Genomic DNA, 23,554 nt, shown 5'->3' on the forward strand with positions numbered 1-23,554 from the left:
TCAACTGTGGTACCTTATATAGACAGGTGTGTGCCTTTTCAAATCATGTCCAATCATTTGAATTTACCACAGGTGGAATCATATCAAGTTGTAAAAATATCTCAAAGATGATCAATGGAAACAGAATGCACTGGAGCTCAATTTCGAGTCTCATAGCAAAGGGTCTGAATATTTATATATATATATCCACATTTCTAAAACCCTGTTTTCGCATTGTCATTATGGGGTATTGTGTGTATATTAGATGACATTTCTCAAAAACAGGTTATAGGCTACATGTGCACCACCGAGTCAGAACAGTAACGTTAGGCGAAATTAAGATGTGAGAATAGACCAAATTATTAGRGTGWGACACATGGGCTACTAACAGCTTACTACACAACATACACTTAGTATTACTTTCTTAGCTACAGTATACATATCTCCCTGGCATATTACATAATTTATGCAGCATCATATAAGACATTGTTCGACTCACCTTGTTGTGATGTGCTCACTTGAACAGGAAGGTGGCGYGGTGATCCTTCGTGGGCAAATTTTGTCTTCAAAGAAAGATTTACAATTCCAAGTTGGATAACCGTTCAAAACGTATTTTCCCAGTCTGATTAAGTTTATTCCAGACTTTSCAAGTGGTAATGATTGCGGTTAGCCAATGTCACCGATTCCTTCCAAACCACTCATTGTTGAATTATCGATTTCCAACTTGTTGTGTAATGTTTATGTCCAATGACCGATGAGCACCAATACATTTTATCTATGATGTATCTTAATTATTTCTCTTCATAGGACAAGGATTAAAAAGGATTTGCCAGTAGATTGTCGACTTGATTCATGATGATGACGGCTAGCTAAGATTTTGAAAGTAAGATGTAAGATCAGTCCAATCAAAGCTACTGTACATACAGTTGAAGTCGGAAGGTTACATACACTTAGGTTGGAGTCATTAAAACTCATTTTTCAAACACTCCACAAATTTCTTGTTRAACTATAGTTTTGGCAAGTCGGTTAGGACATCTACTTTGTGCATGACACAGGTAATTTTTCCAACAATTGTTTACAGACAGATTATTTCACTGTATCACAATTCCAGTGGGTCAGAAGTTCACATACACTAAGTTGACTGTGCCTTTAAACAGCTTGGAAAATTCCAGAAAATGATGTCATGGCTTTAGAAGCTTCTGATAGGCTAATTGACATCATTTGATTCAATTGGAGGTGTACCTGTGGAAGTATTTCAAGGCCTACCTTCAAACTCAGTGCCTCTTTGCTTGACATCATGGGAAAATCAAAAGAAATCAGCCAAGACCTCAGAAAGCCGAAGAACACCATCCCAACCGTGAAGCACGGGGGTGGCAGCATCATGTTGCGGGGGTGCTTTGCTGCAGGAGGGTCTGGTGCACTTCTCAAAATGGATGGCATCATGAGGAAAGAAAATTATGTGGATATATTGAAGCAACATCTCAAGACATCAGTCAGGAAGTTAAAGCTTGGTCACAAGTGGGTCTTCCAAATGGACAATGACCCCAAGCAAACTTCCAAAGTTGTGGCAAAATGGCTTAAGGACAAAGTCAAGGTATTGGAGTGGCCATCACAAAGCCCTGACCTCAATCCTATAGAAAATCTGTGAGCAGAACTGAAAAAGCGTGCGCGAACAAGGAGGCCTAAACACCTGACTCAGTTACACCAGCTCTGTCAGGAGGAATGGGCCAACATTCACCCAACTTMTTGTGGGAAGCTACCTGAAAAGTTTGACCTAAGTTAAACAATTTAAAGGCAATGCTACCAAATACTAATTGAGTGTATGTAAACTTCTGACCCACTGGGAATGTTATGAAAGAAATAAAAGCTGAAATAAATCATTCTCTCTACTATTATTCTGACATTTCACATTCTTAGAATAAAAAGTGGTGATCCTTCTTGGAAGGGCACTACTAATGTAACTATATGGCAGGACGCAGAGGGCAATCATTTTTGATGTCTCCCATTACTAAGGACTGGTGACGACGTAGTTACTCCTTCAGTGACAGAACACTGAGCCAATCACAGCACAACGTTCCTATTTTCTGGTGGCTCGCCTCCGCCACAGAAAGCACTGAGCTAGGCTGAAACACCTGCATTTTGGAGCTGCATAACTCAAGAAAACAAAACAGAGACCATGTTTGTATGCGACTTTATTAACTCAATGGTTTAAAAAAAACATTATTTGCAAACTTAAATGTGACTCGTATTAATGCCAAAATAACATGCAAAACAGACATATATATTTATATATTTTATGCTAAAAATGTGGGCCACCTGGCATGAATGACAGATCTCACCTGCTCTTGTGGCTGAATGGAAGCAAGTCCCTGCAGCAATGTTCCGACATCTAGTGGAAAGCCTTCCCAGTAGAGTGGAGGCTGTTATAGCAGCAAAAGGGGGACCAACTCCATATTAATGCCCATGATTTTGGAATGAGATGTTCGTCGAGCAGGTCTCCGCATCCTTTTGATCATGTAGTTTATCTGAGTATACAAGAAAGCTCAGGGCCCGCATCCACAAAGCTTCTCAGAGTAGAAAATTGGTCATAATACAGACATTTTACTCTTACTGTTATGGGTAAAAATAAAAGCTATACATAAAGCCTCTTAACTCATAGTCCTACCTAGTCAACAGCGACCTCATGAGCTGTCCTAACCAGTTAAGAGTTACAAGCAGGTGTCTTGATAAGCGAGTCAGTGGTTCCTGCATCACATGCAATTGGAGTTGTTCAAATTGTTGGAGTTGTTCAAATTACGTTTTGATATTTCTAAATGATCAATCCATAAATCTAGAGACTTACATGCAACAGTATCTCTTGCACTTTTGACAATGCTTTCACAAGAGGCCTATTTAACACATGCCTAAATACATATAACCATTAGGCTAATAAATAAACATTTTCTTTMCATTATTTGATAACCTACATCATGTTATCCCTTTGGAGCGAAACATCACATTGTTAAAAAAAGGTACCTAAATTGGGCTTATGTTAACTTCGATTGTGTTCGATGRAAATTATAGACCATTCAAACACTMGATGCAACATTGTATGCAACATCACTGGAAAGTGACTTKATATCTACTGTGCCAAAGCGATTTAGAGTTGTTAAACGTGAGTGATGATGAGTGTGTTGATATAACAGTAATATTGTCAAAATTCCTMTTTTAAAAACCATCAGAATTGGATAAAAAAAAAAGGTTATGTAAGCCTACATATTAGGCAATAATTAAGAGTAGGCAAAGTGATCGTATCAGGCAAAAAATTATATCAATTGTTTTACCATTTCAACAGATGTTGTACAGTCACATTCACCGTGGTTAGTTAGTTGCAAATAATGGGGATTATGTCAATGAGCGTCATAACAATCTTTCCTTTGCKGTACCTCAAACTGTCGTGATTACCAGCTAAAATAAATAAAATTTATCTCAGAATGTTTATTTAACTAGGCAAGTTAGTTAAGAACAAATTCTTACTGACAATGATGGCCTACCACCCCGGCCAAACCCTCCCTTAACCCGGACGACGACGATGGGCCAATTGTGCGCCGCCCTATGGGACTCCCGATCACAGCCGGTTGTGACACAGCCTGGGAATGAGCCAGGGTCTGTAGTGACGCCTCTAGCACTGCAATGCAGTGCCTTGGACTGCTGCGCCACTCGGAATAGAACAGGTGTAGACCTTACCGTGAAATGCTTAGTTAATTTAGTAAATATTTTCTTAACCAACAACGCAGTTCACGAAATAGAGTTAMGGGCTTGTAAGTAAAGTAACAAAATAACGAGGCTATATACAGGGGGTACCGGTACCGAGTCAATGTGCAGGGGTACAGTTTAGTCAAGGTAATTTGTACATGTAGATAGGGGGTGAAGAGGACTATGCATAGATAATAAACAGCGAGTAGCAGCAGTGTAAAAACAAAAGGGGGGGTGGGTCAACAGTCCGGGTGGCCATTTGATAAATTGTTCAGCAGTCTTATGGCTAGTCTTCAAACAGGTTTTAACAAGATTCCAGGGACCTCTTCTGAAATGCTTTGTGGATACAGGCCCTGGATATTCAGTTTTTTTTTTTACCCATATTTAACCCCTTTTGGGGGGGGAGCACTAAAGTACTTTAAACATTTTTAAACCGGTACCAGGTTACCTTGTGAAGCTTGTGGCTGTTGTGGAGCAAAACAACCAACATGTAGCCTACGTGTTCGTGAGCGCTTTCGATGGTGGGGTCATATTAATTAGTACCCTAAACCGGTTAGTTCGTTTGGCACATTAGCGGTACTGACATCAGACAAGTCCCGTGGGGCTCAGTGTCAGCGAAAAGGGATTTCATGTCACCAAGGAGGAACATTTGTGGACACCCAAATGGGGTATTGGAGTGCTCAGTTATCAATGGCACCAGATGAATGTATTTCCCATACTGTATTCATTTTTAGGTTGCATCTAACAGCGTTTCTTATCCTCTGCATAATTTGTGTGGGTTGAGTTGCTGTGTTGAATAGACTATTTTTGGAATCATCCTGGCTTTTGTGAATTTCAACCAATGTGAAGAAGACAACTCATAATACATGCAATTGATTTGTGAGTTTATCTATTGAATGTAATAGCTGTATTATTACGGCATTACATGTAATAATATTGTAGCTTATTGGCTCTAAGTAGGGAGAACAACTGTTGATAAATGATTGCCTTTTAAATCATAGATATTAATTCAAATGATTGGGGAAGAGGAAAACTGTCTAAAAAACATTTATTTTAAAATAATCATTATATATTTTCTTACATTCACAAATATTCATTGATGTTGGCATCCATTATTGCAATTGGTACAGACTCCTTTGGTATGGACTGTTTACATGCTTATAGTGACATACCATGCTGAATCAACCAAAATCAATTAAGTCTTCTTCCTGAATTACATCCTTCTGTCCCCTTCTCAACCAATCAGCAATCAGCTCCTTCACCTCCTTGCCAAAGTCCTCGTGCAGTTCGCTAAACTCCACCTTGGGTCCTGACCCAGTCACTGACCACTCCCCTTGGGGCGGGGCTGGGACATTAATAGGCACAACATTTGCATTTCTCTTGGGCCAGAGTTTTGGAGATCTCTTATTGGTTGGTTTAGAGGAAATGGGAGGAATTTGTAGCATTTGATTTGTGCTAAAGCTATGCCCGGCTCCCACACCTGGCCCTAGGTACTGTGAAAGATTTGCGGTCCCAGAGTTCAGCCAAATCAGCGACTGAGTTGGCCTCTCTGTGTTTGGGCCAGCCAGTGTAGACTGCTGGGATGGGTCATCAGGAAATGCTTTYATGGCCTCTGTGGAAGGAGGAAGGAGTGACTAAGAAAAAAGGTGTGAGGACATTCATGGACACGTTTTCATCAAACACCATTCATGGACACTTTTTCATAAAACACAGCTGAACATTGATGAAGGTGCTTTGCATATGTAAAACCATCACGTGTATAAGTAGCGGGAACCACTAACTCATAAGTACATTTCAACGCGGTCACCAATCCTGATCCTGTAGATATTTAGGACGTGCAGAGTTTTATTCCAGCCCAGCACTAAAACACTTGATTCAACTAAATCGGGGACTTGATGATTAGTTGAATCCGGTTATTTACCTACTAGCTCTCAATGAGCTTGACCACTTGTCTTCCAGCTACTCTCATGACCAGGCAAACACCTTGTTGATGTATCTAYTCCCAATTATCTAGCTTGCCTAGTGCTGGAATGGAACAAAATCCTGCACCCATTCACCTTTGTACTGTTTCTCCAGATCCATGACCAGCGCGGCCAGGTAGCCGTGGTTGGCCGACAGCAGGGCCCTGATCCAGCTCTCCTGGCTGGGCTGGTCCTCTGCGGCTAGCTTGTAGGTGCGCAGGCCCGGTTCACCGCTCCACACCAGCGAAAAGGCAAACTGTTCTTCAGACTCGCACAGCTGCACTGAGCAGCCCTCCAAAACAATGACGCCAAGCAGGTCGCGGTGGTTGGGCCGGTCCTTGTAGAAGAGCAGGTTTGCCTTCAGCATGAACCAGCGCTTCTGATAGGAAGTGTTTCTCTCACCCTGTATGTAATGGTACAATGGGATGTTTAGTCAAAACAATCTGTTGTTCCAACAGGTCTGATGTCAGTATCAGACGTATGCAAATAGTTATTGTAGTTGAATCATTCTGAATTAAAAATAAATATGTACATTATTTTATTTTCCTTAAATCTAGCACAAATGAACATATCTGGCATTAGTACTGTATTAAAAAATATCTTTATCATATAAAAAAATACCAATAAAAACTAGTTTACTTTATGTGCAGGCCTGAATAGGCACTCTTCCCGTTCCAAGCTCAGCCTACACAGTCAAATACGTGCGCCTGTGCAGTTCATTGCTCAATTGTCACTGAGGGGGTTTCGACTAGGCTGAACCGGGGTGCACCAGGTCATGGCCCGTCAAAGTTGCACTTCTGCTTTATCCCAACCGCTCCGAAAGACACACATACAGTGCCTTCAGAAAAGTACTTTACTTTTTCCACATTTTGTTGGGTTACAGCCTGAATTTTAAATGGATTAAATTGAGATTTTGTGTCACTGGCCTACTCACAATAAGATCAGGMGTAAAAATGTGCTTAACAAATCACATAAGTTGCATGGACTCACTCTGTGTGCAATAATAGTGTTTAACATGATTTTATGACTACCTCAGTTCTGTACCCCACACATATATTTATCTGTAAGGCACCTTAGTCAAGCACTGAATTTTAAACACAGATTCAACCACAAAAACCAGGAAAGTTTTCCAATGCCTTGCAAAGGGCACCTGTTGGTTTAAATATATATATAATTTAAACCAACAGGTGCCCTTTGCAAGGCAAAGTATCTTTGTAGTGACTGGGTGTATTGATACACCATCCAAAGTGTAATTAATAACTTCACCATGCTCAAAGGGATATTCAATATATATATATATATATATATATATATAAAGGGATATATATAAAGGGATATATATAAAGGGATATTCAATATATATATATATATATATATTGAATATCCCTTTGAGCATGGTGAAGTTATTAATTACACTTTGGATGGTGTATCAATACACCCAGTCACTACAAAGATACAGGCGTCCTTCCTTACTCAGTTGCCAGAGAGGAAGGAAACCACTTAGCGATTTCACCATGAGGCCAATGGTGACCATGAGGCCAATGGTGACTTTAAAACAATTACTTTAATGGCTGTGATAGGAGAAAACTGAGGATGGATCAACAACATTGTAGTTACTCCGCAATACTAACCTAAATTAAAGAGCGAAATGGAAGACTGTACAGAAAACAAATATTCCAAACATGTATCCTGTTTGCAATAAGGCACTTAAGTAAAACTGCAAACAAATTGGCAAATAAATTAACTTTATGTCCTGGATACAAAGCGTTATGATTGGTGCAAATCCGTCACATGACATCACAGAGTACCACCATATTTTCAAGCATGGTGGTGGCTGCATAATGTTATGGAAATACTTGTCATCGGCAAGGACTTGGGAGTAAAAAAAAAAKAACATTTGTGGAATAAAGCTAAGCACAGGCAAAATCCTAGAGGAAAACCTGGTTCAGTCTGCTTTCCAACAGACACATTCACCTTTCAGCAGGTCAATAACCTAAAACACAAGTCCAAATATACACTGGAGTTGCTTACCAAGACAACATTGAATGTTCTTAAATTGTTCTTAAATGTTCTTAAAAGACTGAATGGCTGTCTAACAATGATCAACAACCAACTAGACATAGCTTGAATCTTTTTTTAAAGATAATGCGCAGATATTGTACAATCCAGGTGTGCAAAGCTCTTAGAGACTTACCAAGAAAGACAGCTGTAATCGCTGCCAAATGTGATGTATTGTCTCAAGGGTGTGAATACCTACGTAAATTCGATATTTATGCATTTCATTTTCAACACATTTGCAAACATTTCTAAAAACAGGTTTTCATTTTGTCATTGGAATATGTTCCGGGATTCATCCAATGGAATTCATCCAATGGAATTCATCCAATGGAATATGTTCCGGGATTCATCCAATGGCATTGAGGAGTACACCATATCAGTCACCGGCTTCAACGACGTCGTCCCCACAATGACCGTAGGTACAGATCCAAACCAGAAGCCATGGATTACAGGAAAAATCTTAGCTAAAGTCAAAGAGCTGCCGCTTTCAAGAAGYGGGACACTAATCCGGACACTTATAAGAAATCCTGCTATTCCCTCAGATGAACCATCAAACAGTCAATGCGTCAATACAGGACTAAGATTGAAACCTACTACACCGGCTCTGACACTCGTCAGATATGACAAACTATTACGGACTACAAAGGGAAACCCAGCCATGAGCTGCCCAGGGACGCGAGCCTACGAGCTAAATGCCTTTAATGCTCACTTCGAGGCAAGCAACACTGAAGCATGCATGAGAGCACCAGCTGTGCCGGACAACTGTGTGATCACGCTGTCCATAGCCGTTGTGAGCAAGACCTTTAAACAGGTCAACATTCACAAGGCCGAGGGGCCAGACGGCTTACCAGGACATGTACTCAGAGCATGTGCGGACCAACTGGCATATGTCTTCACTGATATTTTCAACCTCTCCCTGACCGAATCTGTAATACCTACATGTTTCAAGCAGACCACCATAGTCCCTGTGCCGCCCAAGAAAGCGAAGGTGAGAGCTACGCCCCTTTGCACTCATGTCGGTGACCATGATGTGCTCTGAAAGGTTGGTCATGGCTCGCATTACCATCATCCCAGAAACCCTATACCCACTCCAATTCGCATACCACCCCAACAGATGATGCAATCTCAATCACATTCCACACTGCCCTTTCCCACCTGGACAAAAGGAGCAACTATGTGAGAATGCTTTTCATTGACTACAGCTCAGCATTYAACACCATAGTGCCCTCAAAGCTCATCACTAAGCTAAGAACCCTGAGATTAAATAACTCCCTCTGCAACTGGATCCTGGACTTGATGACTGGCCTCCCCCAGGTGGTATGGGTAGGCAACAACACATCTGCCACACTGATCCTCAACACGGGGGCCCCTCAGGGGTGCGTGCTTAGTCCCCTCCTGTACTCCCTGTTCACCCACGACTACGTGTCCAAACACGACTCCAACACTATCATTACGTTTGCTGACGACACAACAGTGGTAGGCCTGATCACCGACAACGATGAGACAGCCTATAGGGAGGTGGTCAGAGAACTGGCAGTGTGGTGCCAGGACAACAACCCCTCCCTCAATGTGTGCAAGACAAAGGAGCTGATCGTGGACTACAGGAAAAGGAGGACCAAACACACCCCCATTCACATCGACAGGGCTGTAGTGGAACGCGACGAGAGTTTCAAGTTCCTTGGTGTCCACATCACCAACAAACTATTATGGTCCAAACACACCAAGAGAGTCGTGAAGAGGGCACGACAACACCTTGTCTCCCTCAGTAGACTGAAAAGATTTAGCATGGGTCCCCAGATCCTCAAAAAGTTCTACAGCTGCACCATTGAGAGCATCCTGACCGGTTGCATCACTGCCTGGTATGGGAACTGCTCGGCATCAGACTAAGGCACTACAGAGGGTAGTGCGTATGGTGCGTATATCACCAACTACTTCTCAGATAGAGATCAGTGTGTCAAATCGGAGGGCCTGTTGTCCGGACCTCTGGCAGTCTCTATGGGGGAGCCACAGGGCTCAATTCTCGGGCCGACTCTTTTCTCTGTATATATCAATGATGTCGCTCTTGCTGCTGGTGATTCTCTAATCCACCTCTACGCAGACGACACCATTCTGTATACATCTGGCCCTTCTTTGGACACTGTGCTAACAAACCTCCAAACGAGCTTCAATGCCATACAACACTCCKTCCGAGGCCTCCAACTGCTTTAAAATGCAAGTAAAACTAAGTGCATGCTCTTCAACCGATTGCTGCCTGCACCCTCCCGCCCGACAAGTATCACTACTCTGGACGGTTCTGACTTAGAATATGTGGACAACTACAAATACCTAGGTGTCTGGTTAGACTGTAAACACTCCTTCCAGACTCACATTAAGCATCTCCAATCCAARATTAAATATAGAATTGGCTTCCTATTTCACAACAAAGCCTCCTTCACTCATGCTGCCAAACATACCCTCCGTAAAACTGACTATCCTACCGATCCTTGACTTTGGCGATGTCATTTACAAAATAGATCCCAACACTCTACTCAGCAAACTGGATGTAGTCTATCACAGTGCCATCTGTTTTCTCACCAAATCCCCATATACTACCCACCACTGCGACCTGTATGCTCTCGTTGGCTAGCCCTCACTACATACTCGTCGCCAAACCCACCGGCTCCAGGTCATCTATAAGTCTATGCTAAGTAAAGCCCCACCTTACCTCAGCTCACTGGTACAAATAGCAACACCCACACGTAGCACACGGTCCAGCAGGTATATTTCACTGGTCATCCCCAAAGCCAACACTTACTTTGGCCGCCTTTCCTTCCAGTTCTCTGCTGCCAATGACTGGAACGGATTGCAAAAATCACTGAAGCTGGAGTCTTATATCTCCCTCTCTAACTTTAAGCATCAGCTGTCAGAGCAGCTTACCGATCACTGCACTTGTACACAGCCAATCTGTAAATAGCACACCCAACTACGTCATCCCCATATTGTTATCTATACTCTTGCTCTTTGGCACCCCAGTATCTCTACTTGCACATCATCATCTGCACATTGATCACTCCATTGATCACTCTATGGCCTATTTACTGCCTTACCTCCCTACTCTTCTACATCTGCACACACTGTACATAGATTTTTCTATTGTGTTATTGACTGTGCATTTGTTTATGTGTAACTCTGTGTTGTTGTCGCACTGCTTTGCTTTATCTTAGCCAGGTCGCAGTTGTAAATGAGAACTTGTTCTCAACTGGCCTACCTGGTTAAATAAAGGTGAATAAAGGCCACTAACAATGAAAAGAAATGTCTTTAAAAATGGAAGGCAGTTGGGAGGAGGCAAGATCAGGTGGGACCATTCTAGCCAATGAGAGGGCAGACACGCGTGTGAACAACAGGCACAACGGTTTCCACTAGTTACCACAGCCACAAAGTCAAAATTGGCTATTTCGTTTTTTTWAAATTATATAAACAAAAATGTGCTTTTTGGTTTCAATTTAAGGTTAGGGTTAGGCATAACACATTTTAAGAAGTTAAATTGTAGAAATAGGTGGACTTTATAACTGTGGCAACTAGTGACGACCAGGCACAACTCCAGAATAAAGTAATTTTTCTCAAAGTTACCAGGATGTCACGTGTCCGACTTACATCAATAGACTCTTAACAACCTAATCATTACGAAACTTCTATTCGATCAAATAAGCCATATATAATTCGACAATCTGACAAAAATTCCTCGCTTCGTGAGCGAAAAAAAGCCGCCTGCTGGAGAAGACAGATTTTGGGCACAGTTATCACCTCTCGCTTCGCATCTTCCTCTCTGGCATCACTGCTTGTGACTGCATCTCATGCAACTCCTTCCCTGATAAATATTTTAGTCCCAGGAACCAATCTGCCGCATCCACAATAATGACCATCYTCTTGGACTTTCCCTCCACTTTAGCCGTCCCAATGATCACTGTTACAATAAAAAAAAAAAACACAAAGTCCACCTTTACATGTAACATCCTTGGATCCTGCTGGTAGAAGCCAACTCTGCAGTCTGCATTGAATGCTTACCCAACACCATGGAGTCCTTAGGAGTACTTTTAGTTCCCTCCACCCTTTTGATAGCCTCAGCATATGAAATGCTCTAGACGACCCTGACTTTGGCATCTTCATTATGTTTTGACCTCGTCAGGCACTCCAAAAATGTACTACATGCTTTCCACCACAGTTGCAACACTTTGCAGCTTCTTCAAAAAAATTCACCATGAGCTTCTTTTCCACAACTTCTACATCTTGGATTCCTCCACCTGCAGACACTCTCTACATGTCCAAACATTCTACACAGTTTACACTGCAACTGCCTGGAAATAAAAGCTCTTACGGTAAAGTGCACATACCCCAGCTTCATTCGGGTCAGGAGGGACTCCACATCAAAAAACAAGAATAGACCAGCTCTTCTCTTTCTTGCCATTGAGCCAACAATTCATCCTCCATGCATCAACYACTCCAAGAACACTCATCAGCTCCTCAATGCCCACTCCCTCCGAGACTCCAGCAATTACTCCCTTGACAGTTTMTCTTCTCCTTAGCTCTGCATGGCCATCAATTCRCCTGATACCCAACACACGCTTCCTCTGTTCAGCAGAAACACAAAAAAGCAAGACCAGCCCACKCCTCGTGACCCCCACCGACTCCACACCTCTCTCTACCATCTTAAATACTTCTAACGGATTTGACAATTCAGTCCCCAATTCTCCCAGGATCCAGACTCACAACAGATATKAGGTATTCTCAACATTAGGAGTCTTCTTTCCAATCCTAACTTTGCTTCTTTTCCCATTATTTTGGACAGAGGTCCATTCTTCCTTATTTCCACTGCTATCCGATTCATATTCCACATCCCCCTCTGCCATCCTTCCTTAATCAGTGTGCCCTCATCTTCTCCTGATGTGCTATCATATTCCATTGTTTCCCATCTCTGAGCACACCTGCCCTAACATTTCATCATGCTTAGGGTCATGTATAGAAATGCAGGGCAGGCCATTATTTTGGCTACCATGGCTATGCTCCCATAGGATGAAAATGCCCCTATCCACAGGGCTTGAGTGGTCACTGAATGGTTTGATGAGCATGAAAGCGATGTAAACCATATGCCATGGTCGTCTCTGTCACCAGATCTCAACCCAATTGAACACTTATGGGAGACCCTGGAGTGGCGCCTGAGACGCGGTTTCCACCACCATCAACAAAACACCAAATGTAAGAGTAAGAGTTGGAGACACTTGTGGAATCTATACCAAGGTGCATTGMAGATTTTCTGGCTCGTGCTGGCCCAACGCCCTATTAAGTCATGTTGGTGTTTCCTTTATTTTTGGTAGCTACCTAAAGTTAAATCTAGACTTGGTTTCCTCTATCACCCCAGCTGCCAAACTAACATGATCATCCTACCCATGCTAGATTACGGAGACATAATTTATAGATGGGCAGGTAAGGGTGCTCTCGAGCGGCTAGATGTTCTTTACCATTCGGCCATCAGATTTGCCACCAATGCTCCTTATAGGACACATCACTGCACTCTATACTCCTCTGTAAACTGGTCATCTCTGTATACCCGTCGCAAGACCCACTGGTTGATGCTTATTTATAAAACCGTCTTATGCATCACTCCCCCATATTTGAGATAGCTACTGCAGTCCTCATCCTCTACATACACCCGTTCTGCCAGTCACATTCTGTTAAAAGTCCCCAAAACACACAGATCCCTGGGTCGCTCCTCTTTTCAGTTTGCTGCAGCTGCGACTGGAACGAGCTGCAACAAACACTCAAACTGGAGTTTTATCTCAATCTCTTCATTCAAAGACTCAATCATGGACACTTTTACTGACAGTTGTGGCTGCTTTGTGWGATGTATTGTTGTCTCTACCTTCTTGGTCTTTGTGCTGTTGTCTGTGCCCAGTAATGTTTGTACCATGTTATGTTGCTACCATGTTGTTGTTTTGTGTTGCTGCCTTGCTGTGTTGTTGTCTTAGGTCTMTCTTTATGTAGTGTTGTCTCTCTTGTTGTGATGTGTGTTTTGTYCTATATTTATATTGTATWTATTTWTTTTTTCTAATCMYAGGCCCCGTCGCCRCAGGAGGCCTTTTGCCTTTTGGTAGGCAGTCATTGTAAATAAGAATTTGTTCTTAACTGACTTGCCTAGTTAAATAAAGGTCAAATAAAATTTAAATAAATTTAAAAAGTCACTTCGTTTTGCCCTGACTTCACCATTGGCTTTGAATGGGCATTTGATACACCTAATTTAGTCAATCTGCAATTAAAAGGCAAGGTTAACAAGCAAAGGATTATGATAGCTGAAATTATAGAATATACAAGTTAGTCTGTAAGACATGCAGAAAGGCGTGTTATCGGGTYACCTTTTTATACAGGTATCCTTCTTTGTCGACGGGTGAGCTGCACGACTGAAAATGAGTGAGGATCTTCCCAGTAATCTTCATCTCAACACCATGCTTTTACCATAGGAGTAGCTGAGTTGGGCTACATAAAAACAAGGAAGTTAGTAGGGCACCCACCACATCACTGCAGCACATTCTCTCACTGCGGACTTTAACTTGGCAAAAAAAAATGTTTTTGAATTATCGAATAATTTTTTTGTCTAATGATTTAACGCCATATGCGTTTGAACTTTGAGATAATAATACAAAGTTCGCATACTTCATTGCCGTGATGGTGAAATGACGCATCTTTACGAATATTAGGCTTATTCAATATGCGCAAATTCATTCGCTCGATTGTTTAGCTACCGTTCACAATCCGTAATTATTATATACAATTGTAATGCTTTGTTGCAGCTATGGGGATCCGTAAAACAAAAACGCATAGGCTACTGTAGCGTTCATCATGAGAAATCCCCTTAACGTATCTGCTTCCGCATTTTTAAAATAAAGGCAAATGGAAGTTTTGTAATATTATTGGGCTAAGAAGTCGAAGGCTACTTCTCTTAATCGAGAGGAACTCAGATGAGTATGCCTAGTAAAAGAGCATAGGGTAAATGAGGTTGTTTACTCACCTCTCTGTAGAATAACGTGTAAAGGCTCACCAGGTATTGGCTAGATGGGATACAGTTGTTGTCAAATTGACGTAAAAATAAAATGTTGCATTTTAGCTAACCCTAACCCTTTTCATAACCTTAACCTAATTCTCATAATCTGTTRCGTTAATTATCCTAACCTGCTACAAAAAGTCCATTGTGACATAAACTGTATCCATTCTAGACAAAACCGTCCTACCAGCTCCTTGGGTGTTGTCAAACACTTCCTGGTAACTAAGGTGAGCGCTCAACTGAGCACATCGTCCAGGTCAGCGCCTCATAGGTAACATGGGCCACGCCCCTCAACTGTATGCTGATAAAGCCAGGGGTGTAAAGTTTTTAATAAGTAAAAATACTTTGAAGTACTTCTTAAGTCGTTTTTTGGGGTACCTATACTTTACTATATATATWTWTTTTTTTACAACTTTTACTCCACTACATTGCTAAAGAAAATATATACTTTTTACTSCCATATATTTTCCCTGACACYCAAAAGTACCTCTTACATTTGGAATGCTCTGGCAGGACAGCAATATGGACCAATTCACACACCTATCAATATAATGCGTTGTCATCTCTACTGCCTCAGATCTGGCGCAATCACTAAACACAAATATTGGGCTTGTAAATTATGTGTGTTGGAAGTGTGTCCTTGTCTGTCTGTAAAAAATAAAATGTTGCAATCTGGTTTGCTTAAATTTGATGTATTACTTTTACTCAAGTGTGACAATTGAGTACTTTTTCCACCACCATACATAAGTACATTTTAAAACCAGATACTTTTACTCAAGTAGTATTTTACTGGGTGACTCACTTTTACKTGAGTCATTTTCTTTTAAGGCATCTTTACTTTCACTCAAGTATGACCATTGGGTAATTTTTTCACCAYTGAAGCCAGCATTGGATTGAATTAACTGTATTCACAATGTCAGGTCACACTAGATCTGAGGTCATGTTGATAAGGGACTCCTTTGTCATGGGGATGTATACCCCATTGTCTTCTCTGTTGGTTTATGCAAATCTCATCAACCCCCATACAATCTTGTTGTAGCCTATRAAATCATACTAGGTGTTTATCCTTTGAACTGTACAATTTAGTTATAGATTTGTGATAGTTTCTGAATGTGTTGCAATTGCCTCAAATGCACACATAATGGAAATTACTTAGATGAAACTGCTTATGTTAATGTTGATTGCGGAAACAGTCATGGGAAATAATTCCATACAGTGTTAAATGCCATGTACTATCCTCACGGGTTTGTAATAAAGTAAAGGCACATGCTTATCTTGTGTCTATTTCATTGTCTGAGTAGTGACTGACCACCAAACACTATAARGCTGTGTTTACACRGGCAGTCCAATGCTGATTTTTTTTCACTATTTGAGCAAAAGCTGCCTGTGTAAACACAGCCTAAGAGTTGCACAATTCCCCACTCTAAGACTAGTGCTATTTTGTAACACGAGGTAGGCCTATCTTTATGACGATTATAACGTTAGAGCATGRCATTCTGAGATGAACACTAAAATAACCCTGTTCCTGTTTTGTCCCAACTAGCCMCCASACCAACTAAGCTAATTGATCAGTTCAATGATTGACTAAACTCAACACACCTGAGCCCTATACTAGCCTGCTCCGGGTCAGGCGAACGCCATTTATCCTGAAAGGTTGCGTCATCATCCCCTTCATTTGAGGAAAATTACGGATTAAATATTCTAATCCAATGTTTGTGTTAAATGGTAATGTTAATACCTATCAAATTTAGTAATGACAGAAAGCATTTGAAATTTCACACGGTAAAACATTTTGTATGAATTAATACAATTATTGTATCGATAGGAGGGGGGAAAGGTGCTCATGCATTAATACGCACACCAAAACCGGCATTAACGATAATAAAATAAAGACCGCACTTCTAAAATACCTTTCACACCATAGCCTGCTAAATTTGCAAGCTAACCTTCATTTAATTTTGAAAATGAACAAATGAAAATGTGTCTGTTTCAGCATTCTCAACGAAGATTTCGACATGCACACGCAGTTATAAACCGTCTAGATTTAACAGTAGGCAGGCGATCAATATACACCGTCRTTACGGAAACCATCTAGCGTAAGAACCGAACAGAAGCAAACAAACGGGGCGGGACCTACCTGAATYTGTCCAATAGGAAGTCTTGAGTTTTCCGTTTTCAAAACAGAAACAGCRTAATTACAKCCCTRGCTAGCTTTAGAAAACCATGAGTAGATCCAGCTTCATTCGTAGTATATCCGAAGAGGAAGAGAGGCCGAACTCGGAGGAAAACCTGTCTCTCTCTAGCAGGAGTTGTTTTTTCATTGTTTCGCCCACCAAGCAAGAACTTTCATAATACTGAATTTTTTTTATCATGCATATTCATGTCATGAGGCTAGTAGCATAGCATCTCTCTCCATTGAATACTGGCCGTTGATGTCAACAAACCACATCGAATATTAAGAAATAGATTACAATAATGRGCTGTATCCACCAATTCAAAGAAAGGATAGGCAGGAGCTAGACAGACACCGTGCTGCTTCGTGAACGACGACTTCCATTGTTARGGTGGAAAGACATGTCAGTATCTCCATACTCTTTGGTATACCAGGTAGGTTGAAACAAAAATATTACATGCGTGAGTCACTACAGGACCTAGGTTGCCTACTCCTCTGCATTAGAGGTTGCAAGCCTGTTCAATTCATTCTATTTCTATGTTCTGACAGATAGAAAGAGAGTCTTGTCCCAAGTCCTCAGTTTGCTCACTTCTCTCTTTAATCATCGTGAACACAATGTTGTAATGCTAGATATTTGTCACACAACATCCAAGCCTTTCCTGTATGTGTACAGAGGAGATAAATGTTTCAGTGTACAAAACATTATTTTGTTGCTCACACCATACTCTCTTATTCAAAAGCCAGTGATAAGAGGTTTGCCTATTGAATAATGAACACTCCAGTGGATCAAAGGTATGCCATCCACTAATGGTCAAAATACATGTTACCCATTGACTAAATCGATAACCTGAATAAACCAGCCAATCCACCCACGAGTATGACCCAATCACTTTACTTTTTCAGCACTGCAGATCTTATGTTAATTTCAGTACCACGCATTGCACGTGCATTCATATAGCCATTCATATGCACTGTATGTGCATTTTATATAGTTTTTTCTCAAAAGATTGCTTTGAACGCCTAGTTCGACTGTTGATCTCTCCATGCTTGCTGCAGGTGTAAGGTCTCTCCGATGTGGATCTTCTGATGCCTCTTTAGGTTCTCCCCACGGCTGAAGCTCTTGCCGCACTGGCCGCAATAGTATGGCTTCTCCCCTGTGTGGACCCTTTTGTGCTTTTTGAGGTCCCCGGCCTGACTGAAACACCGACCGCACTGAAGGCAGCAGTAGGGTTTCTCGCCCGTGTGACAGCGCTGGTGGATACGCAGGTTCCCCACCCGGCTGAACGTCTTGCCGCACACAAAGCAGCTGTGCGGCTCATCCCTCCTGAAGTGTTGCCTATGGTGTTTCCTCCCGTCCCTGCTGTTTTTCCCAAACCCAAACCTCCTCCCGACGCTGTTGTGACTGGAGTGGACGAATACGAGTTCATTATATGGTCCAGTGCTCACATGAGACTTGTGAGCATTCGTTGTTGGGTCGTAGCGTGTGGAATTGCAGCTTAAATCGACACAATCAAAGGTCTCCGGGATAGTCAACGGTTCGGGTGCTGAGCACTCGGTGAGCTCGGGTTCCGTCTTGATAACAGTCAGATTGATGCCAAGCTGGGTGTTTCCCTGTGAAGTGCTATTCAAGTCTGAGTGCGAGTCATTTTTCACACCCTGAGGCACGTGGACCAAAACGGCTTCATCTGATTGCTGTGCCACCCCCTCGTGATGCCCGGGTAAGGTTAAGGTAAAGTTACACTCTGTCTCATAGTGTGCTGACTGATCCAGCTCCAGTGCATTGTACTCCTCCTCCTCCTGCCTTAGTCTCACAGTCTGCTCGAAGGTGAGCGCTGGTTTCTCATCTACCTGTGTGGGCTCTGGGCTGTCCTGCCTCAGACTAGGGCTCCAACCCTGCTCTGACGGTTTCTCGATGGCCGCTCTTCCATGGCCACCAGTTGCAGGAAATGTTGCAAGTTTAGCAGCTGCAAAACAAAACGATGAAAGGGTGAACTTGAGCAAGCAGCAGAAAATGCCATCTTATTGATTTGATTATGTTGGCCAGCCACCCACCACCGAGACACTATCCTGACTCACCTGTGTTCTCTCTCTTCATCTTGTCCTGCATTTCCTGCAGTCTTCTCCTCAGACTCTCATTCTCTCTCTGAGTTCTGGCTGTTTTCTCCTGGTACTCTGACACAGTCTCTTTCACCACCTCCAGAACCTCATGCACTGCCACCGTCAGCAGCTTCGCCACACGGGCATTCAGACGCTCAATTTTGGACATCCTGAAAGGAACATAAACAGAGGAGTCTGCTGGTCTGGACCAAAAACTATTGCATTACTTTCATTTGATGATAAGCAAACAGTGCAGTGTCAATTCACCTGCCACTAGATATTGATAGGAGGGATTGACTGTTATTGAATGACATATTGAACAGCTTATCCAATTCGAACAGAAAGCTCAACCAATGAGAATGCTCATTGGTTGGTCACCCTCTTTGGTTGTACCTCTGTAGTGTAGTGTTGCACGGTATACTGAAACTTCGATACTAGAACATGAAAAACGGTTCGGTACTAGAATTTGTTGCTTTCTGTACTTCTGTCAAATGTGTCTCACGTCGTATAATGATTGAGAAGATGAAGTCTATCAGCGCAGCCSATGTCCCCTTCTGCAGTGAGCGCACCGTTCATGCCTCTTACCTGCTCCATTTACTCATTGCTAGCTCCCCACTCATGCTGCACAGAAGTTACCACACTTGAATAATGCAACACGGCATGTAGAAACTGTTCGCAAAACAATGTCCATACAGGCTAGAAACCTACTACAATGCAAGAAGATACCGGTAGTTACCAGYTGTAATTGTAGGTTAACTTTTGTTGCTAGCTTACAGCTGAAGCTAACATCAAACAATTCACAACCCTAGTACTTTGTTTGTGATATAATGCAAATCATTATGCAAAATATGCTGAATTCAAAGCAGTGTCACCAAAAACTTTATTAATTCACTTAATCGTCTCTGCATCACATCCAAAGATACTTTCYCACCATCTGTAACGTCTCCCTCAACTGACTATATGGGCATATTTAATTTTTTAATTTAATTTCACCTTTATTTAACCAGGTAGGCCAGTTGAGAACAAGTTCTCATTTACAACTGCGACCTGGCCAAGATAAAGCAAAGCAGTGCGACACAAACAACAGAGTTACACATGGAATAAACAAACGTACAGTCAATAACACAATAGAAAAAAATCTATATACAGTGTGTGCAAATGAGGTAAGATTAGGGAGGTAAGCAATAAATAGGCCATAGTGGCGAAGTAATTACAATTTAGCAATTAAACACTGGAGTGATAGATGTGCWGTAGATGAATGTGCAAGTAGAGATACTGGGGTGCAAARGAGCAAAAATATTAATAAATAACAATAYGGGGATGAGGKAGTTGGATGGGCTATTTACAGATGGCCTAYATGCCTCGTCATGAATGACTTCATTAATGGATTTTATAAAAGWAGAGATTGTAAATGTTGATCAGTACAATAAAATAAGTCACAAATGGGAGGGAAACAGATTGTCATCTGTAGTCACATTTAATAATTTTAAAAGTATTTTCTTAAAACTGCATTGTTGGTTAAGGGCTTGTAAGTAAGCATTTCACTGTAAGGTCTACACTTGTTGTATTCGGTGACAATATTCGGTGACAAATACAATTGGATTTGAATAGTGAAAACATGCACAATAACTCAATGTATGCACTTACTCATTGAATATGCTTTCACCTGTATTGTGAATAGGCCGCCTAGGCGATCTTGATTTACCATGTTTACCAATAGAGATTTACCATTCAAATAAATGATTACCGTTATGTAGTTACATTGGTAAAAACAGTCAAATTAATTATGATTGTACAATTTATTAATTGATGCATACATGGCTGTCTCTGAAAAATGTTGACATCAAAYTKAAAATGTAATGATATTGAACTCAAAAGATATCCAACGATAAAACAGAGCAGTAACGTTAGCTGAGTTATCCGTCTGGATCAAGTGCCATGGTATCGAGTTACTAAACCTGGTATCGAAAGAAATTCTGGTATCGAAAGAAATTCTGCTATCGTGACAACACACTCTAGTGGTGGAAACCCAGTCAGTGAGTAGGATACACTTTGTGTATGACACTCAAGTTTATACAAAAAAAAAATCAAACAATAGATACCTCTCTTTGTTGACCCTTATCCGCCGACTAGGTGTCCAAAACAACAGACAAGTTTGTATGGGGAATGGGCTAGCCAGCTAACGTTAACGCGTTAGTTAGCACAGTACACCACAGTCGCCAGGAAAACAACGTGTCCAACCTTTGGCTTACAACTTTTTAAAGTAATGTTGATAAAATGTACATTGTAAACGAAATAATCTTCGTATGAATACAGGTTAACTAATTGAACTAAGGTTCATGTTTTGATAGAAAAAAAACACGCAGCAGCAGCCTCCAAGTATGACGCCCGCTATGAAGCAGGTAGGAATAAGGAAGTACTTCCAGGTCACGGATATTTTTCGATGAGGTTTATAAGTGGTTGGCATCCAAAAAAAGCTTGCATTACCACCACCTACTAGACTGGAGTACAACTTCCTTAAACTTTGTTTAAAAATGTTTTTAAATAATAAAATAAACAAATAGTCTACACTTACTAAAACCCACTCCACTATTTAAAACTATTTAGTCCTACCTCAGGACCAACAGCCTGAAAGGATGGGACACTACCACACCACACAACACACCCTGTAACTCTTCTGACATCAAGTTTCGCACACCCAAATACCTCTCTGCAGCTGCCACCACCATTTTTYTGTGACTTACATTCCATCCCTGCAGTACAGTTGATAACCATTGCTATAAATRAAAAAAATCYAATCTTACTGAAACATATAACTCTTTTTGGCCTATCACTTTGTACTGGTACAGCTCTACTACTCACACCACTCCTCTCAGGATCTCTCCCCTTGACYCATCTTCCTCTACTTTCTTCACTGGCTCAGCATACGACAACTTCTGCAGTACTCTAACCCTGGAAACCTCAACCTGCCTCTCTCGCACCGGACATTTCTGATCCCCAGCCCCATGGGCACCCCTACAATTAACATATACCACTACTTTCCCCAATGCTACACATTCTTTTGTCTCATGCCCTTCTGCACACTTCTCACACCTAGGAACCTCCCTCCTACAGACTGCTGCCACATGCCTATGAGCTTAACACCTGTAACAACGTAATGTATTCGGCACAAAAGCTTGTACGAGATAACTTATATATCCTAACATCACTTTGTTGGGCAAAGACTCAACATCAAAACTCAAAAGGACAGACAATGACTCTTCTGTTTCACCACTCACACCACCCTGTCTGCGTCGCACCAAATGACTAGCGTCACAAAACCAGGTCACAGATTTTCTTCTTCTTTAAATTTGTATTRGTGGATCGCAACTAACTGAAAAGTGCATACACCACCACCTACTGTACGGGAGTGTGAGGATGATCACAGACTCCCAATGTAACAGGGTTGGTTATGTTTCCACTTGCCTCTAAAGAAATGTGTATTTAATGTTCAAGCATTCTTATTGGTTAGTTCAACACTGATGACAATAAGGTGTGTTGTGATTGGCCCCGCTTGCAGATAGGGGGAGATCGCAAACGTCAGGTCTTCCCAGTAGGAAAATGTGATGCAAGGGGTAGGTCACGTTCTGAATACTGTTTTCTATTTTCTATTTTACAATGTGTACAAGTTTGCTGTACATTACTGATTTATACATGTGTGGGTATATGGTACCTGTTAGGGATTGAGGGGCTTTCTGGGATGTGCTTTGGCATATGATTGCTGTAAATAAGTGTGTTAGCTAACATACACCGATGTCATGGTCACATAAGCCACTGCTAACACAGTTGTCTTCATACTACAGATTTTGCCATCGACAGCCATCAATACTGTTACGCCTGCACAACTAACGTGCTGTTTCCCATTTTACAACAGGTATTTACACATGTTATATTTTGTATTGTATTTTTGTATTTTTTTCGCCCAGTAGGAAAATGTGATGCAAGGGATTTTGCCATCGACAGCCATCAATACTGTTAAGCCCTGCACAAGTAACGTGCTGTTTCCCATTTAACAACAGAAATAAATGATGCTCAACTGGGACCACTGGCCGAAGTGATTTATTTTGAGAATACACAACGCATGGAGAGTATATTATACATCTGTTACACTGGTGCCGTGACTCGTCTTCTTGTCTTCGCCGGACGTCACGTGGAGGGATCGGAGACCCGGCTTCAAGAAGTACTGTGGTTGCTGATGCACGCCAGAGGCCTAGGTTTTGCATTCTGCAATTCATCTGTTTCGTCTACTGTTCTGGAAAGTGAATTCATTACACTKTGTGACACAAAAAGGGAAGGGAAGAAAAATTCCCCTACCATCTAACCTTACAACCAATAAAACCTCACCACTATTCCACTACCTGACCCTATCTGATCCTACACCAGGCCGGCATACTGGGARGATGGGACATTATCGTTCAACACACCTTGTAACTCCTCTGC

At 41.6% G+C, this 23,554-nt stretch overlaps 2 protein-coding genes across 5 annotated transcripts; both read right to left on the reverse strand.

The window, feature by feature from the left end:
- Window positions 1-4,745: 4,745 nt before the first annotated feature.
- Window positions 4,746-15,050, reverse strand: LOC111978591 (sesquipedalian-1). 3 transcript variants are annotated; one of them, XM_024008716.2, is made up of 4 exons: window positions 14,773-15,050; window positions 14,120-14,240; window positions 5,772-6,078; window positions 4,746-5,326 (listed from the first exon to the last, which is right to left on the reverse strand). In XM_024008716.2, exons 2-4 carry the CDS (start codon window positions 14,198-14,200, stop codon window positions 4,896-4,898), a joined length of 819 nt encoding a protein of 272 aa, XP_023864484.1. In that variant the 5' UTR covers window positions 14,201-14,240; window positions 14,773-15,050; the 3' UTR covers window positions 4,746-4,895. The 3 variants fall into 3 exon arrangements, with proteins under 3 accessions (XP_023864484.1, XP_023864485.1, XP_070304470.1); XM_024008717.2 differs by lacking the exon at window positions 14,773-15,050 and adding an exon at window positions 14,418-14,726; XM_070448369.1 differs by lacking the exons at window positions 14,120-14,240; window positions 14,773-15,050 and adding an exon at window positions 10,528-10,980.
- A 2,504-nt stretch (window positions 15,051-17,554) lies between these two features.
- On the reverse strand, window positions 17,555-21,499 carry LOC112081287 (uncharacterized). 2 transcript variants are annotated; one of them, XM_024147659.2, is made up of 3 exons: window positions 21,178-21,499; window positions 19,055-19,245; window positions 17,555-18,942 (listed from the first exon to the last, which is right to left on the reverse strand). In XM_024147659.2, the coding sequence occupies exons 2-3, from the start codon at window positions 19,242-19,244 to the stop codon at window positions 17,999-18,001; spliced, it is 1,134 nt and encodes a 377-aa protein (XP_024003427.1). In that variant the 5' UTR covers window position 19,245; window positions 21,178-21,499; the 3' UTR covers window positions 17,555-17,998. The 2 variants fall into 2 exon arrangements, with proteins under 2 accessions (XP_024003427.1, XP_024003428.1); XM_024147660.2 differs by lacking the exon at window positions 21,178-21,499 and having other exon boundaries at window positions 19,055-21,171.
- Between the last annotated feature and the right edge of the window lie 2,055 nt (window positions 21,500-23,554).

Source organism: Salvelinus sp. IW2-2015, linkage group LG18 (assembly GCF_002910315.2).
Source record: "Salvelinus sp. IW2-2015 linkage group LG18, ASM291031v2, whole genome shotgun sequence".
Lineage (NCBI taxonomy): Eukaryota > Metazoa > Chordata > Actinopteri > Salmoniformes > Salmonidae > Salvelinus > Salvelinus sp. IW2-2015.